Source organism: Bos indicus x Bos taurus, chromosome 18 (assembly GCF_003369695.1).
Source record: "Bos indicus x Bos taurus breed Angus x Brahman F1 hybrid chromosome 18, Bos_hybrid_MaternalHap_v2.0, whole genome shotgun sequence".
NCBI classification, from domain to species: Eukaryota; Metazoa; Chordata; class Mammalia; order Artiodactyla; family Bovidae; genus Bos; species Bos indicus x Bos taurus.
Genome location: NC_040093.1, coordinates 30,854,469 through 30,871,489, shown reverse-complemented (window position 1 = coordinate 30,871,489; position 17,021 = coordinate 30,854,469). Strand labels below are relative to the sequence as shown.

The following is a 17,021-nucleotide window of genomic DNA, read 5'->3' as shown; positions in this document are numbered from 1 at the left end:
ATGCACATGATCAGTGTTCAATACAGATCTGTTTAATAAATGTTTATCCCATTTATAATGCTTTTCCTTATTAATCATAGGCCACATGAGTGACTCAAGTCATAAATATCACTGTCTGGTGTTCTGTTTCATGGTTGTCAGATATGACAGCATTAGCTAATTAATCATTTATATATTTTTAATATCAAAAGAGTCAAAGATTGAGAAATAATTTGGCTGTTTTTAATATGTAACAGCTTTCTTGAAGTCCCTTGAGAACTCACCGACAAGATTGATCTGTCCAGTAAAATTCACAATTTTTTTTTAATTTTTGAAAATTTTAATTTATTTACTGGCTGCTCTGTGTCTTTGGTACTGCTCATGAACTTTCTCTAGTTGTAGTGTTTGGGCTTCTCATTGCAGTGGCTTCTCTTGTTGCAGAGCACAGGCTCTAGGGCACGCTGGCTCAGTAGTTGTGGTGTGTGGGCTTAGTTGCCCTGTGGCATGTGGGATCTTCCTGGACCAGTGATTGAACCTGTGTCTCCTGCATTGGCAGGTGGATTCTTAACCACTGGACCACCAGGGAAGTCCCCAATTGTCTTTTAATTCATTCAGACATGACTAAATATATAGACATATACATCATATCTGAATGAATTAAAAACAATTGGAAGTTTCACTGGAGAGAGAGCTCTACCTAGGCATCTATATACATAAGATTTTTACTGAATAAAAAGTATCTTTAGTACTGGGTCCAACAATAGCATTTAACATAACACTTAAAATGTTATAGGACAGTTATGTTTATTATATGTTAATATACTAAATATAAGCTTATGAGTTATAACTTTTATTAAATTACTCCCCATGTTATTTTATGATAATATAATACCTTAAAAAATGTTCTGCAGTTTAATCTTTCCATATTCATAACATAATGTTAAGCCATAGACATGGGTGTTAAAACATTTTTTGTACTCTTCTGAAAATCTCTATAGAAAATTATGATAGAAGATACTGTTTGCTTTGAAATTATCCTTGTATATATTATTGTATTTGTCTTAGACATAAGTAATATTCTATTAAATCCGAACTGAAAGATGAAGTCAGCTTTCTCTTTTGCTTAATGTTAACCCTTTAAATGTCTGGGTTTTTACTTCTCTTATTGTGTAAGAATGACAAATGGTTGGGTGTTTGTTTTTTTTTCTTGAGCCTCTCTCTAGTGACCTGGGCAGTTTGCATGGTTTGCCAGGAAACCACAGTCCCCCAGTCTCTGCCAGAACCTCCCATGTGGCCACTGTCCTCAGACAGCTCCTAGAGCTTGTGGATAAGCACTGGAATGGCTCCGGCTCCCTCCTCCTGAACAAGAAGTTTCTCGGTAAAGTGAATTCATTCTCAGTTCCCAGAGAAGGGCTCAGCCTTGCTTCTGCTGTTTCTGCTCTACATTCTGATAAAAGCCACTCAGCCCCCTTTACTTGCAGGGGAAATTGTTCTCATGAGCACTTACCAAAATTTGTCAGCCACACAGTGATAGACAAATCTGCATTTTTTTTATAATCATCTTCCCTGTTTTTCCTTTTTTTGGTTGCACTGTGCAGCTTGCCAGCTCTATGCAGGCTCTTACTTCCCTGACCAGGGATTGAACCTGGTCAATCAGTGCCACGGCAGTGAAAATACCAAGTCCTAACTGCTCTACCGCCAGGGAATTCCGTTCTCTGTTTTCACAAGCACTCTTCCCTCCTGTACCAGTTGTCTTGTTTTCCTGTAACTTTTTTTTTTTGGTAGTCTTTAAGTGATTATATATAAAATAAAGCATGGTCATGTTAATGATTACAAAAGAATTTTATGATCCTTGGGGAGAATGCCAATAATAAATACAATAGAAACTGAGTTTGATCATCAGAGGTCTGAGATGACTATGGAAATGTTATAATTTGTAAAACTCTAATGACTAAATGACCTGGACTCTTTTTCAGGACTTTGCTTTTAGGAACTTGGGGAAAAACAGTTTTGCAAATATTGTCCCCATGTGTCTATTTGTTGTTTAATAGTAGTGGTAAGAGTTTAAGTAAAAACTAGGAACTTTAAGGGCTTCCCTGTTGGCTCAGGAAGTAAAGAATCCTCTTGCAATGCAGGAGACCCAGGTTTGATCCCTGAGTCAGGAGGATCCTCTGGAGAAAGACATGGTAACCCACTCCAGTATTCTTGCCTGGAGAACTCCATGGACAGAAGAGCCTTGCGGGCTGTCCATGGGGTCATAAAAGAGTCAGATATGCCTTTAAAGTTGTTTAGGCTTAGCTTTTTTTTGTTGTTTTTTAATATCTAAAGCAACATACAGAAGAAAAAGTCTTATCTCAGTTACTTTCCTTCCCACATTGATCCTTTGCTCTTGTTTTGTAGGAAATTATCCCCAGGAGCCATTCATCAGTGATTAGAGAATAGCACGGAGCATGCACTCATGAGAGTCTGCTGTTGTTTCTCCATAGATGTGGGATATAGCTTTTTTTTATCTCCATCATGAAACATCTCTTACAGTTACTTACTAAATTCTTGTAAAAAGGAGACATTAGATTACCCTATTTATCCAACAGAGCTGGTAGTTATTGACTAGGAATTCTCTGCTTTAGCTTTTAAGACTGGCCCGTGTGCCCAACCTGAATTTTTGGCAGGTCCTGCCCGAGATCTGCTTCTGACCTTGGTAGTCCCTGCTCCTTCTCAGCAGTGGTGTCGCTCACATCCGGAAGATACATCAAAAGCCTTCCACAGGAGGGAGATGGAACTGAAGGAGACAGGGCAGCTGGTTCCTAATGACATGGTATGCTGCTCTCATCTTCTTTTCCTACTCTTCCTTTACTAGAAAAGGACAAGGCAGCAAGGCTAGAACAGCTCTGTGCCATAAAGATCATCATCACCTGAATACCTAGATGCTTATGAACTGAAATATAGGAAAGTCAGTCTGTGCAAATTAGGAACACAAAACTTGCAGGGACAGCTTGGAGGTTCTTCAGGGTTGACTCCCTAATCCAAAAATTCTAAGGAAAGGCTTGAAATGGAAAAGAAAAAAAAAAAGCCCTAGAGTAAAAACATTTAGGATTGTGTTCTTGAGGGTTATGATTTGATTCAGATGAGGGAAGTTGAATGTCTCTGGAATTGTCTTTCCTCCGTTCTGATGAGAGCCCTAAACCAGGGACCACTCCTAGAGCGTTAGGGTTCTGGTGCTGGGAGGGAAAGAAGGGATTCATTTTCTTAGACTCCCCCCCTAACCTTTTCTTAACATTAGAGGATTTTCAGACATCAAGTTTATTTTCTAGAAACTTTAAATAGGTGATTCATAATGCTGGCCACTTGTCAAAACAACCACTTGTTTCGTAATAGTAGCGGATATTTCACATGTGGTAAAATGCATGTAGTAAGTTTCTTTGCTGCACTTGCGCTATGTTTACCAATGAATTAAAATTCTAGTGAGAAAGAGAGAGGCTGACCTCCATTCAGTTTATCACTAAAAAGAGCAAAGATTCTTTCAATCTTCTAAAAACACTTTCCAGAATTTCAGATTCTTAATGTGTTTGTATTTTGTTTTCTAATCTAAAGGAAGGTTTGAAGCAAAAACTAGTCAGAGTGCTGGAGGAAAACCTCATTTTGTCAGAAAAAGTCCAGCGTTTGGAGGAAGGTGCTACCACTTCGATTGTCAGTGGGCACCCATCCCACACTTACGGTAAGTTCAGGAAAGCAATGTATGGTGCATTTCAAGACAACATTTTGTTTATAGATGACCCATTTAATAAGCTTCATCATCCAGAGCTCACATGGCTTCCTAAATGGAAACAATCATTTTGCCTCAGAGTTGTAATGCAGGTGACTTGAGTTACCAGAGTAAGAGAGTTTACTCTTTTATCAGTGTAAAGCATTTACAAATATTATTATTGACATTATTTTTTGAGAATGATACTTGGTTTTTTTTTTCTGATTATAGCAGAAGATCATGTTCCTTACAGAAAGTTTGAAAAATATAAGGAAAATAAAATCACACTACCCAGAAATAACTACCATTAGTGTTTTGGGTATATTTTCTTTCACCTATATCCCTATACATATATTTTAAATTCAGAACTGAAATTTGTGTTTTGATTTTTCAAAACGAATTTACATACAAAAAAATGCACACATTCTAAGTTTGATGAGTTTCTCAAAATGTATACTCACTTAATTCCATCCAATCAAAATACAGAACTCTTCTCTAAAAAGTTCAACCCTGGTGCATTTAGGTTCCCCTACTATTGACCCTCAGCAATCTGATTTCTACAATCTAATGTTATTAATTTAATAGCATAGGCATTTCCTCTAATATCACATGACTATACCATATTTATCTATTTAGTCCTCTATATAGTTGTTTTTAATGTTAGTTATTATAAATAAAGCTGTCATTATTTATATTATAAATAATTCAAAGAATTTCCAAACATTCAAAGACTTGAAGTAGAAGACCCTAGAGTGAAAATGCTTCTCTAAGATCATCTTCTCTCTGATGGAGCTGAGAGACCTAATATTTATGCTGTGATAAATAATTCAGCTATTAATATCTGTGTGTATAAATTGTTGTATACATTTTTGACCAGTTTTCCTAGGAGACATTCCTTGAAGTAGAATTAGTGGATCCAAGGATGTGGACATTTTTGAGGTTTTTGTTACACATTACCAAATCATTCCTAAAAAGGTAGTTTCAGTTTATACGCACATCAGCAGCAAATATATATTTGAATGCCTTTTCATTTCACCCTTGCCAACACTGGGTATTGAATATTTTTCTTCATTATGACAAGTGAAAAGTAATAATCCTATTGAATTTGTGATTTGTTCTACTTTATTCTTAGTATAGTTTAGATAGGTAAAAGTCTACCCTTGACTTTAAACTTCTAGTTCAGCACACTGAAACAAACCTTATGGGTATTTGGATATTTGTATGAGAAATTTGATTTGGAAATCAGCATTGAATTTCCAGAGTTGAATCTCGTCTATCTAATATTTATAAGCCTGAATAATCAAGACATCAGTTTCCACTTACCTATACTGAAAATAAATAGGTGTTTATTCACTAGATACTTATTTTCAACCAGCTATGAGGCCCAGTACTCTCTTTGGATTACTGGTGATAAATACGGCTGTTGCAGCCCTGATTTCTACCTTCCAGAACCTTGCTACTCAAAGTGTGAACCAGAGATCAGCAACATTAGCATCACCTGGGGATTTGTTACATATATAGAATACTTGGCCTCACCTCAGACCTACTGATGGAGAAGGCAATGGCACCCCACTCCAGTACTCTTGCCTGGAAAATCCCATGGACCGAGGAGCCTGGTAGGCTGCAGTTCATGGGGTTGCTAAGAGTTGAACACGACTGAGCGACTTCACTTTGACTTTTTACTTTCATGCATTGGAGAAGGAAATGGCAACGCACTCCAGTATTCTTGCCTAGAGAATCCCAGGGATGGGGGAGCCTGGTGGGCTGCCGTCTATGGGGTTGCACAGAGTCAGACATGACTGAAGTGACTTAGCAGCAGACCTACTGAATCAGAATCTGTTTTTTAGTAAGATTCCCCAGGCGATTTGTAAGCATATTAAAGTTTAAGTACTGTTCTAGAAGACTGACTTGCTTAAGATCCAGAATTCTTGTGCTTTTACTACTTTATTATTTCAAGCCTTGGTACCATATTTGGAAAGCTAAATATGAATGCTTTGGCCACAAATTCAGTTTCTGTAAGTGCTCATTGAGCTATTATCTTGCACCCAACACAGTTCTAGGTGTTTTCACATATTCCATACAGAGTGAGGGACATACATGCATGAATTAAAATGCAGAATACAGGGAGACCTAATATTTGTTGACTGCCTATGCCTATGACTGCAGGTGTCTCACTGACTCCTCATAACAGTGCTGTGGGACAGGATTGTGAAATTCACAAAAATGAACTAACATGTGCAAGATCAAGTGGTTGAATTTTAACTCAGATATGTCTTCTGCTAAACTGTATATTCTTGTCACTATATCTGCTGTCTTCAAGAGAAGGAATGGTGAATGGAGTGTGGAGGTGGGTGCAGTGGGGCCTCCAATTCTTCAAGATGCCCACCCATTCACTCAAGCTCTTCTCAAACACTAGCCACTTGGAATCCTCTCACCCCCATATACTGTAACCTTTGTAGATGATCTTCTGCGCAAAAACCAACAGCTGAACATGCAGGTGTCTTGCCTGAACCAGGAGCTTGCCCAGCTGAAAAAGCTAGAGGAGACCGTGACTCTTCTCCATGAAAGTCAGAGGTAGGATTGGATCCATCTAGCTGGCTTCTGGAAGCAGATATTTACTTTCCTTTATCTCCTTTGTTTTACTTGGCAAGTTAATATCTATATACTTTTCAAATTAATTATGTTCTGTATGTAAACAACCTATATCCAGGCCAGTTAGCTCAGGGGTCAAAATACTGCTTTCCAGAACACACCAGGGACTAAATATCTTTGCTGGCACTGGTGGGTTACAGCACCTCAATAATAAGTAGTTTCTCACTGGATCCAACAGGACCCTTGTTTGGGTCAGCTAACTTTCCTCAGTCACAATGTACCCCTAAAATCAGCCACCTTGCTCTTCTGAAAAATGTCTACCTACTTTTGGTCATAGAAGAGAGGTCAAGCACACTCAGAGTGATAGGGAAAGAATCCAATGTATGTGTTCTTTTCAGAGGAATTCAATAACATGAGGCTCTTCAAAGAACAGTTTCCCCAGGCTATAGGCTAGACAAATCAGAAGAGGCCTCAAGACTATTGGTATATTTAGACAAGCCCTTGAAATTTTGATTTGCCAAACACCTTTGCTAGGACCATCAGTGAAGCTTAAATAGAAGAACTCTATTCCCCAAGCCTTCAGTCCCTAACTTCACTTCCTAATTTTTCTTGGAACAGCTTAATATAAGGAGCATTCGACCCAGATCCATTCTGGCTGACTTTTTTAAAAACTTTTTTTCTAATTATTGCAAACATATACAAAAATGTGTGTGTGTGTGTGTTAGTGGCTCGGTCATGTCCGACTCGTTTCGACCTCGTGGACTGTAGCCCATCAGGCTCCTCTGTCCATGGAATTCTCCAGGCAAGAATACTGGAGTGGGGAGCTATTCTCTTCTCCAGGGGATATTCCCAACCTACCCACAGATTGAACCTGGGTCTTCCACATTGCAAGCAGATTCTTTACCATTTGACCCACCACTACATAGGGGTATAGGTATACACACCATACATACCCCTATACTATAAGGGTATAGTATAAGGGTAGCCCATACAAGAGTATACTGAATAGCATAAATTCATGTTTATCACACTTGGGTGTGTACAGAATCACCTGAAAACTTGTTGAACTCTGGGTCTTACCCCCAGAGTTTCTGATTCTGCAGATCTGGGCTGGGAACTGAGAATTTGCATTTCTAGTAAGTTTTCAGGTGATGCTGTTGCTTCTGGCCTGGGGACTACACTTTGAGAACATTAAGGTTTATCTCTTTAGTGATGTATTAATGGCTATATTTTAGAGTAACTTGAATTAATTCTTCTCTGTGTTGTTAAACCATCACTTCAATATATAGGTTCAGTTTGTTTCATTTTGTTTTTGATTTATAGGGAATATTTTTATTATTTTGATTTAATCCTGAGTACAGTTATGTTAAACTTACATGGTCCCAAAGTCAGATCTATGAAATCAGATAAATTCAAACAAATTTAGCTTCCTTACCTGTCTCCTCTATCCTTTCCTTCCCTCCCACTAGCCTTCCATTGCAGGCATGGGTGTGTATTTGTATTCCCTCTATTATATAAAAAGAGGCATAATGTTGCTTTAACATTTTATCTTAGAAATCATTTCACAGTGATGTTTAGAGTAAGTTCTCACTCCTTTTTATACATACATAGGACTCCACGATAATTAATTCTCTGACAGACATTTAGGCTGATGGTATCTTGCTGTTACAAATAGTGCTGCAGTGAATAGCATTGTGCATACATCTTTTTTGGCAGGGAGGGGAAGTCTCTGATAGCTTCTAACATTACGTGGTAATGCAGAGTCCAAGAATACAATTATTAGCACCATTAGTTTAATTGCTGAGGCAGTATAGATTAGAAGAAGTAGAAATTAAGATCTGGGAATAGGAATAGAAATTGCAGGCCTGGTCAGGGGCCAGTCTCCTGGTGCTTCTACTTATTCATCATGAAAAGTGCTTTGGAAAGAATAGAACAGTCACTATGTAAAATGTGAACTGTGTTATTGCTACAGTCATATTCATAATCAAACAGGACTGGAACATAATCAAACAGGACTGTAATAAAGAAACTGTTAAAGGTATTACTTCATTTTACATTTATCTTTAGCAAACATTTCAGGTCTGAATGACATCTACTTTGCTTTTATGACTTCACAACTATCTTTCCCCCCGTGTCTCAGATCCCTGGTGGTAACTAATGAGTATCTGCTGCAGCAGCTGAATAAAGAGCAAAAAGGTTATTCTGGGAAAGCACTCCTGCCTCCTGAGAAGAGTCATCATTTGGGGAGATCATCACCCTTTGGGAAAAGCACGCTGTCTTCCTCCTCACCAGTAGCACATGATATGGGTCAGTATTTAATACAGACTGTTTCAGACTCTGTCCCAGAGCCTAGTCTATGGAGCTAACACTGTACACCTTTGCAGCTTGTCTCTCAGCCCCAGGGGGCTCTCAGTGTCATTACCACTAGTATGGTGGTATTTTCCCACAAGATTAAGAAAAAAAATCTTAATTACACTGTATTGGTCTTTCTTTTTATTTCTCTTTTTATCTCCTCCCATCAAGTCATTCTTTCCTTCTGCCCACATAAATAGTTGGCACTTAGTCCTAGGCATCATATCACATAGGAACACTTGGCTGAAAATGTCAAAAAGGAAAAAAACACTAGATATTTTTCCCAAGTGTCAGTTGAAACTGTGTAGTAGGAAGTTAGAAAATAATATCCATGGCCAGGTATGTTTTGTGTTAGAGGAAATTTCAGAGAATCTCTATTGATCAGTTCATCAAATGTGTTTTGGGTTTCCTCCCATCATAGTTAAAGGTGACAAGGTCTGCTGGAGCAGCCCAACAGTTTAGTTGTGTGATGGAGCTGAAAGCTTCCATTGGTACCAAATAGGCCTAAATAAAAGCCTAGAGACACCCTGGAAAGAGAGAGTAGGTAATTCCTACTCTGGAGAACTGGAGAAGGTGTCAGTGAGGACTTGTTTGAGTGGAAGATGCAAAATAAGTATAATGGTACCAGGTACAGCAGGGTGCAGAGCCTCCTAGGCTAAGGGTACAGGGTAGAAATGTCTGGGCCCCCAGGGATCACTAGGCAGGGAAAGTGTAGGTCATGGTGCCATGAAGTATGTAACTAGGGGACCTTCCTAGTTTGGGAGGGAGGTATGATGTCAGGAAGATGTCCCCTAAAGAAACGATCTTTCAACCAAAATCTGAAGAATTGGAATGGAAGATCACCAGGCAAATGTAGGATTGAAGGCAGAGGCAGTGGGGAGAGCTGCAGAGAGAAATAGCATAAGTCAAGGCCATGGAATGGGAATAAAGTCCAATCAGGGGACAGAAGGCCTGAGAAGAGATACGCACCGTCTAGGTTGCATGGCTCCTTAAGGATTTTAGATTGGGAACGCAGAGGGGTAGTAGATTTGTGTTTGAGAAGCTTTCTCTGTAGAAAGAGTGGATTGATGTCTGGCCATGTGGAGTGGGCTGGATCAGAGAGGAGCTAGAAAGATGAGAGAGAAGGCTGGCTCAGTCCAGACCAGAGGTGCAGCCTCTGAAAGTTAGCTCTGAGCTGAGCATCCACTTTACACATGAATACCTGGTATTTCAGACTGAGGATCAATCTTTTCTTTAATCCTGATTGATTAGGCATCAATGGGAAAGGATAATGAAAGTGACTCTTGTGTTTCTGCTTCAAGGTTGCCCAAGTAGCTCATGTTGCCAGAGAGCTCTAGAGAGTGAAGGACTGTCAACCTAACATCATATTGTACTTCTCTTCATCTTCAGGGTCATGTCAGAGAGAGAGGAAGATAGAAAGATTAGACACTTATTTGCTTCTCTGACCCAGGTGCTGTGCAGGGAAGGAGAGCTATGCTGTAATAATGAGACATGAAAATCACAACTAAGATCACACATCTCTAGGTTAAAATCTACAGACCTCTTGACTTCATGTGAGTTCCCAAAAGGAGCATGTGCAGTGGAGCCATAAGTTTCTTTGTGCGGCATGGTTCTGAGGGAGCTAAGAGTGAGCTCGTTTTCTGTGGAAGTGTCAGTAAGGACAGCCCCCCACCCTACTTTGCTGGTCCTGTCTTGACTCCACTGAGAGCCCTCCAAAGAGCCTAAGTCTTGCCCAGGTAGTGTAGCCTTAGTCAATAGCCTTATAGCCCTGTGTTGACCTATTTCATGGTCCCAACCCAGTGCACAGCCCAACTTACTTGACAGCCAGTGAGGTTTAGGGGAGATGGGGACAGGGATAATGTGCTTCTTTCTACAACCCAGGCTCACTTCCTTCTCCTATCTGATAATGCCAACCTGGAACCTATTCAGAGTACCTCTAAGGAGAAGCAGAGCCTGACTAAGACTAAGTCACCTTCCACCCTATTTTCTATTATCACCGAAAACGGCCATTACTGCACTAGGCCAGGCCCCTCTCTAGGGTTGCTGGTCATTCCTGCAGAAGTCATCTATGGTTCTGATTTTCCCTGTGTGGCCTTGGTCCAGGGGCAGCAGTAGATTTGTGACATCAGGGAAGGGCCAAAGTGTTGTTGCCCTATGGGGCTAAGTGGACTCAACATGAAGCAGGGGAAGTCCCCTGAAGCAAGTATCGAATAGAAAATAAGTGGAGAAGAATTCCTCACCCTGGACCTGGGACTGTTGGAAGAAAGACAGAAACAAGGCTGACATGGAAAACAGGTCCTCAGGGAAGTTCTGTGCCCAAAAGGAGAGGCAGGGCCCCCTGACAGGTTTCAACTTCCTACCAGCTATACATAGTGGGTTCTGACAGCTTCATCCCACAGATCCTAACCTTTCTTCCTTGCCCAACTGGGTTTGCTAGCAAGGGTATCCAAACCTGTCCACCGTGAGGAGCTATGGGGAGTGGAGAAGTGATAACCAAAGGGCTGAAGTGGCATTGTTTGGTCAGTTGCTGCCAGAAACCTTTTTAGTCTATTAGACTAAAGGTTTTCTGGCTTTGGGTGGGCCTTGATTTCTTTCAGGTTCCATAACCACTTTTCAAGAAGAGGGGACTTTACTCCTACAAGGTGAGTTTCAGGACTCAGCCAGTTCTCTTTCTGGGCTCCCCTAAGCCACACTGCCAATCATAGGAGGGGCCAGCATGCTGCTCCCATATGTACTAGACGGTCATCTCACCTGCAGCTTAATAACCTGGACCAGGCCAATTTGCAGGATTTGGATTTCACTCCTGTTAGGCTCATTTAAGTAAACTTGCAATTTAAACCAATTCCCCAGGGCTGGAGGAAATATTCCTCTACTACTTGCTGGTGGGAGAGGTAGAGCTCTTTGAAACTCTTCTCTGAGCAATGCAAGGTCAGCTGAGTCAGGAGATCCCACAGCTGTCAGCCATTAGGCAAGGCTCTGCTGTGATCAGGTGATGGTCTCTGCTCTCTAATTTTCACTTAATCCCCAGAGTCTGTTTCAAGTTTCCCTACCTCTCTAAACCCATGCTCCAAGTGACTTTGGGCTCAAGGGACTCCGGGGCCACCTGGGGCAGAAACATGCCAGAACAGCTCAAGGGATGAGGAAATAAATAGTTGTGTTGCTTTGCTTTGTTATCTGAGTCAGGAAAGAAAATATTTGTGAATGTGTGCTTTTAATTGCTAGAAATGGACAGTCCCTAAGTTCCATCCAGTCCACTTGTCAGCAGGAAGGAAGGAGAGTTTGCCCCAAAGCCTTAGACTAGGGAGTAACTCTGTCCTAACATTGAGAACCTAGAGGGGAGAAAAGGTTGATCTGGAAGCTCCCAGGATTTCTCAGGATCAGAGAAAGACGCCCCTTCTCACCCAGCCTGGGGTGGTGAACAGATGGGAGGGGATCAGCAAGAAGAGGCCCATTCATTGTTGGACACCCTGCTTGCCTGTCAAAGGCTGATGTTGAGTGCCAAGTTCTATCACTGGGCCTCCAGCAGCATTTTTGGAAATCAGTGTTGGGGCTTGCTGTGTTACAGCCTGGCCAGGGAGACAGAGGCATGCTTCTGGCCTCTATGCTGCAGAAGCTCCTTAACTCTTTGGGCCTGAGTTTCCTCCACTATAAAACTGGGAGTTGAACTGTCTACTTTCTAAGGTTCTTTCTGGTCTTGCATTTTCTGAACTTCTGAGATGCAGCCCAAAGTGACTCGCCTTGGTGGCTCCCTGAAGTGGAGGCCTGTCAGCAAGCTTAGAGCTGAGGCCTGGCACTGGGCCCCAGCAGCGCTTAGCCCAGGCTGAGTTTGCTGTCTCATCCCTCCCCCTGCTGTGAAAGCAGAGAGGCCAAGACTGAGGCCCTAACTGCAGGAAAGCAGCCATGCTGCCAGATCTCTGGGTCAGGGCTGAGGTAAAAGGCTTTTGATATCCCTCTGCAGCATCCCCAGGCAGCCTGGCTTGGTGCTAATGGAAGGGGCCTGGTGTATGTCTTTTTCTGGGCAGGGCTGCCAGTGGAAGAATCAGTAGAGTGTGACATGGAGGGGGTTGATGACACTGAGAGGTCATCAAGATGTGAATGTCATTACCCTTGTTGTCATATACCTGAACAGTCCATATTGGTACAAAAGGTGTCTTTATTGAGGTCCAGGAAAGAATTAGGCACTTGGCCAGAGCAGCAGCTTAAATATGAGGCAAGCAGGCAGGGGGTTAGCCATGCCCAGGGCTAGGTTGGGGTGGTGAGGCTATAGGCACAGACTCTCCTCAGACAGAGAGGCTGAGGAGGAAAGAAAAGGGGGAAGGGGACGCAGAGCAGTCTGGGTCAGAGGCCTGGTGGGCTGGCCCTGAAGGGCTGGGCAGGAAGCTCTGGGTGGCAGATCCAGCAAGGAAGGGACCAGGCTCTCTTGCTCCACGTGCCCCTTAGGCCAGGCCCGAGCCTCTGGCAGGGGCAGTTGCGCTGGTGGGCGGGGGGGTGGCCTTCCTAGGCCTCACTTCTTCACCTTGGCATCATAGGTACCTGCATTCTTGTAGGCACTCACGTAGCCACTGTCATCCAGGATGTCCTGCCGCCCAGCAATACCTTTGCCCTTGCCACTCTCATCAAAGCGTTCCTTGTGGGAGCCCGTGTACTTGCTGGTGTCAGTCAGCCGTTCCACAGCACCCCCCGTTTTTGCTTTCTGTTTGAACAGAGATCCCCCCAGGGGTACCTGGTTAGAGACAGCCCTTCCAACATCAGCCAAGATTCCCACCCCCCCCTCCTACCCATTAGTGGTCATTAAAAACCATTAGGGCACTTACAGTAACGCCTACGTTGGCTGGTTCCTTGCCGGCCACCAGCTGGCAGATGGCATCAAAGGCCTCCTCCTTGCTCTTCCCCTTAAATCGCTTGGGAGCCAGCTCTTCTAGGGCCTTCTTGAACTCCTCATAGTTGATGACCCGGGCAGACTTCGCCCTGCCAGGTATGTGGACACCATGAGTTTGCCCCCTGCTCCACAATCTCCCTGGTTCCAGCCCCCCAATTCCCCTTCTGGGAACATCAGAAGCAGGAAATGCCTGGGGCTCACTTGACTTTGGAGAAGACGATGTCGACATCGGTCCCTGTCACAGCCTTTCCGTCAGCCACCTTGCAGTCCTTGCACAGCTTGGCCCAGTTCTTGCCATTCATCTCGTGCCCACTGGCCTTGGGGTCACCATGGATGGCAAACTTGCGGAAGCTTTCCTCCAGCCCAGCCACATCTGTGCTCGCTGCCATGCCACCCTGTAGGGACCCACCTCGGTCACCTCCCAGCCAAGTTCTTCCCCCTTCCGCCAAGGCTCAGTATATCACTGCCTCTAGCTCAAAACCTGCAAAGTTGAAGTTTCAGGCATTCTGCCACACACTCTCAGAGCTGGAGATGGAGCTGCCTGAGGAGAGGGGCCAGTTTTCAGTGTCTGACTGGGCCCCAGAGCCATGAGGAAGAGCACTGAGAGGAAAGGTCCTGTCACTTAATGCCAGCCTTGGCTCAGAGTGGAGTTCAGAAGATGAAATCATGATCCTTGCACCAGGCTGGGAACAGAGTGGCACTGTCCAGAAAAACTGTGAGGGCAGCAGCTGGGGCTATGGCTTTGTCTGGCCCTGGCACAAGGCCTGCTTGGGTGGAAGTGAGGGTGGCAGATCAGGCCCCCTCCCTGGGAGCTTCATGCCAAGCTGGGTCAGGCCCTGGCCAGGCTGCTGGTTGGACAGGTATTTAGTGAGGACGGTGTCTCTGTCAGGGTCATGAGGACTCAGCCCAGGCTGAGAAGGGAGCCAGGGCACAGGCAGGGGTGTATGCCCCAGGCAGGGGTGCAGCTGGCCCAGCTGCAACCTTGTTACTATTTTCTGTTAAACAAAAACATGAGGGAAGGGGGAACTTGGGGCTGGCCTGGCCACAGTTTGTGAAGCCTGGAGACAGTTGCTAAGGGAGGGTGGTGCTGCTTGGAGAATGTTGCTAAGGGCAGGATGGTGTCAGGGCGGCTTAGGGAGAAGCTCCCAGTGCTGCTGGGCTGGGCTGGGCTGGAGAATGGGCTTACGGGTGGGGCACACCAGCACTCCCAGCACCTGGGGCACAACCATGGCTTCTTGGCCCCTTGCCAGCCACTGGGGCTGTAACCTCCGTTTGTGGAGTTTAAGAGCAGGAGATTGTGGGGGGGCCAGCCTGAGTGGGGGTTGTAGAGTTATGAGCCCTGGCCCTGTTATCTTCACATCTACCCTCTGCACTGAAGCACACTTCCCCCATGTCTGTACCTTCACACCTTCAGCCCTCCGTGGATGCCTCCTGAGCACCACCACACTAGTCCACACTCCACAGCTGAGAGCACTCAGCCCTGGCCCTCCATGCCCTCAGCCTTATTCCCACTGACCACACCCTTAACTGGTACTCAGACTTCCCTGACCACACCAGCCCTGCACTGAAGTGTCCCCCACAGCCCTCATTGCAGTCCTCTGACCACACCCACAGCCCAGGGACTGGGGCCTGGACCACTCCCTCAGCATTCAGCCCCCACACATACACTAATAGCCTGTATCAAGGCCCCCCAATAATACCCTCAGCCGTGCACTGAAGGGTCTTCCCTACACTTGCCCACAGCCCCCACTGCATTCCCGGACCACACCCTTAGTTCTGCACTGAAACTCCCTCCATGTAACACAGCCTGATACAGAAGCCTTCCTGACCACACCCTCAATGCAGCCCACCTCTATCCATACCCCAGAAGCCCTGGAACTGGGTCCCCCATCCACACACCCACAGCCTTACTGAGACCCCTAACCAGAACCTCACAACTCACCCTTTCTCCACACACCTGCAGCCCCTGACCACACCCTCTATAACCCCCTTCACACACCCACAGACTTGCGTTTCCAGACTCCCAGGTACTATGCCGTGACACCCCTGTGTTGAGACTCCCATCTCATCCACGGCAGCCTCCTGACCACACCCTCAATTGTGTCCTCAGCAACTATCTTCCACCTCTCCCTTTTATACTAGAGCCTCCAGTGACCACAGCCTGGATCCCTGCCTGTCTAGCTCCCTTCCACTACCACTAGCCTTAACACTGAAAACCCTCTCCGGATCAGCACACACACCCACCCCTAAGTTGCAGCTTTGGGAACTGAGAGCACCCACAGCTCCTACATTGCAGCTACTCTGTGGGCCCAGGCTCCCTTTCAAACAACACTCCTCTTCCCTGTCTCTGCACTGCAATCTCCCACCAGGGACCTGGAGGAGACCAGCACTTTGTTCACTAAGGCTAGTCTGAGGGAGTTTGAGTGCCACGGGATGCTTGTCCCAGGGTAATAGCAGGCTGATCAGGTGGCACCAAGTCACAGACTGTAGTCCCAAGGGTCTGCAGGCTCCTCTGGGACAGCTGGAGTCATCAATCAGCAAGCAGGTGGGGGTGGGGGTGGGGTGGAACACTTGGGCCCAGGGCAGGGCCGCTCAGCTGGTGTCCTCAGCTCAGGACCATCCGTGGTTGGGACCGCTCCCACGCCGCTTCCACCCCACCCCCTTATCGTGCTGGATACTGACTAGAGTGGCTGGCGCCGGGATTTCCTACCGTTTTCTACCTCGTGGCTGCTCCTACAGTGCGCGTTCGATGGACAGGACGCAAGAATGAAGCGATGGTAGCAGGAGACTTAGGCGGGTCCGCAGCTCTGCTCCCTGCCGGCTCTGGGGCGGGACTGCAGCCGGGGCGATTCCGCCGTATTATCCCTTGTTTCTTGGTCTCCATAGAGACGGCGAGCCCCACCTTCGGGGCTGTCTCAGCTCGAGAGTGACCAAGGTCACACTGGCTCCACCTACCCGACCCCGCCTTCTCCCCGCTCCGCGGGGGGCGGAGCTGCTGCAGCAGTCTCATCCCGCTGCTCCCCGGGCAGCTCTGTGGCGGGGAAGCCAGACCTTTGTAGTTCTGGCGGTCCTCGGAAAAACCCCATCCTGGCCTCCGCCCGAAGTTCAAAGCTGGTCCCCACCTTCAGGGGAGATCCAGCTTCCCAGAGCAGCAACCAAAAAGGGTTTTGGTGGGGGACGGGGTCGGGGGGGGGTGGGGGTGGGGGTGGGGAGCGGGGAAGGGGAGACGTGCAGAGGAGTGAGGCGGTCCCTTCCCTTAGTGACATGGGGTCTAGAGCCGGCTCAAGACCACAGCTCTCCAATGAACGTGTAGCATCCCAGGTCACAACTCCGCATCACTGGGGGCGGGAGGGGACAGTGAACGAATCGGGAATGCTCCGGGATCTACACCGACGTCAGTCTTGCAGCCGGGGAAAAGCTCCTGGACCTCCTGGGTCCGTGTCCTCATTTATTCCCACCCACCCGGGTATTAGCCTC

The 17,021-nt window shown here is 45.5% G+C and overlaps 2 protein-coding genes across 4 annotated transcripts in view; one reads left to right on the top strand and one right to left on the bottom strand.

The window, feature by feature from the left end:
* The window catches only part of LRRC36 (leucine rich repeat containing 36), a 45,558-nt gene extending 36,765 nt beyond the window's left edge, over positions 1-8,793 (top strand). For both annotated transcript variants that reach the window (XM_027516273.1, XM_027516274.1), the window contains 5 exons: positions 1,192-1,357; positions 2,649-2,794; positions 3,571-3,694; positions 6,181-6,295; positions 8,454-8,793. In XM_027516273.1, coding sequence (XP_027372074.1) covers positions 1,192-1,357; positions 2,649-2,794; positions 3,571-3,694; positions 6,181-6,295; positions 8,454-8,679 — 777 coding nt within the window. In that variant the 3' untranslated portion in view covers positions 8,680-8,793. The remainder of the gene's footprint in view (positions 1-1,191; positions 1,358-2,648; positions 2,795-3,570; positions 3,695-6,180; positions 6,296-8,453) is intronic.
* A 4,005-nt stretch (positions 8,794-12,798) lies between these two features.
* TPPP3 (tubulin polymerization promoting protein family member 3) lies at positions 12,799-16,457 on the bottom strand. Of its 2 annotated transcripts, none has more exons than XM_027516275.1 (4): positions 16,255-16,457; positions 13,746-13,939; positions 13,480-13,633; positions 12,799-13,358 (listed from the first exon to the last, which is right to left on the bottom strand). In XM_027516275.1, exons 2-4 carry the CDS (start codon positions 13,931-13,933, stop codon positions 13,170-13,172), a joined length of 531 nt encoding a protein of 176 aa, XP_027372076.1. In that variant the 5' UTR covers positions 13,934-13,939; positions 16,255-16,457; the 3' UTR covers positions 12,799-13,169. The 2 variants fall into 2 exon arrangements, with proteins under 2 accessions (XP_027372076.1, XP_027372077.1); XM_027516276.1 differs by having other exon boundaries at positions 16,265-16,399.
* Positions 16,458-17,021: the final 564 nt, after the last annotated feature.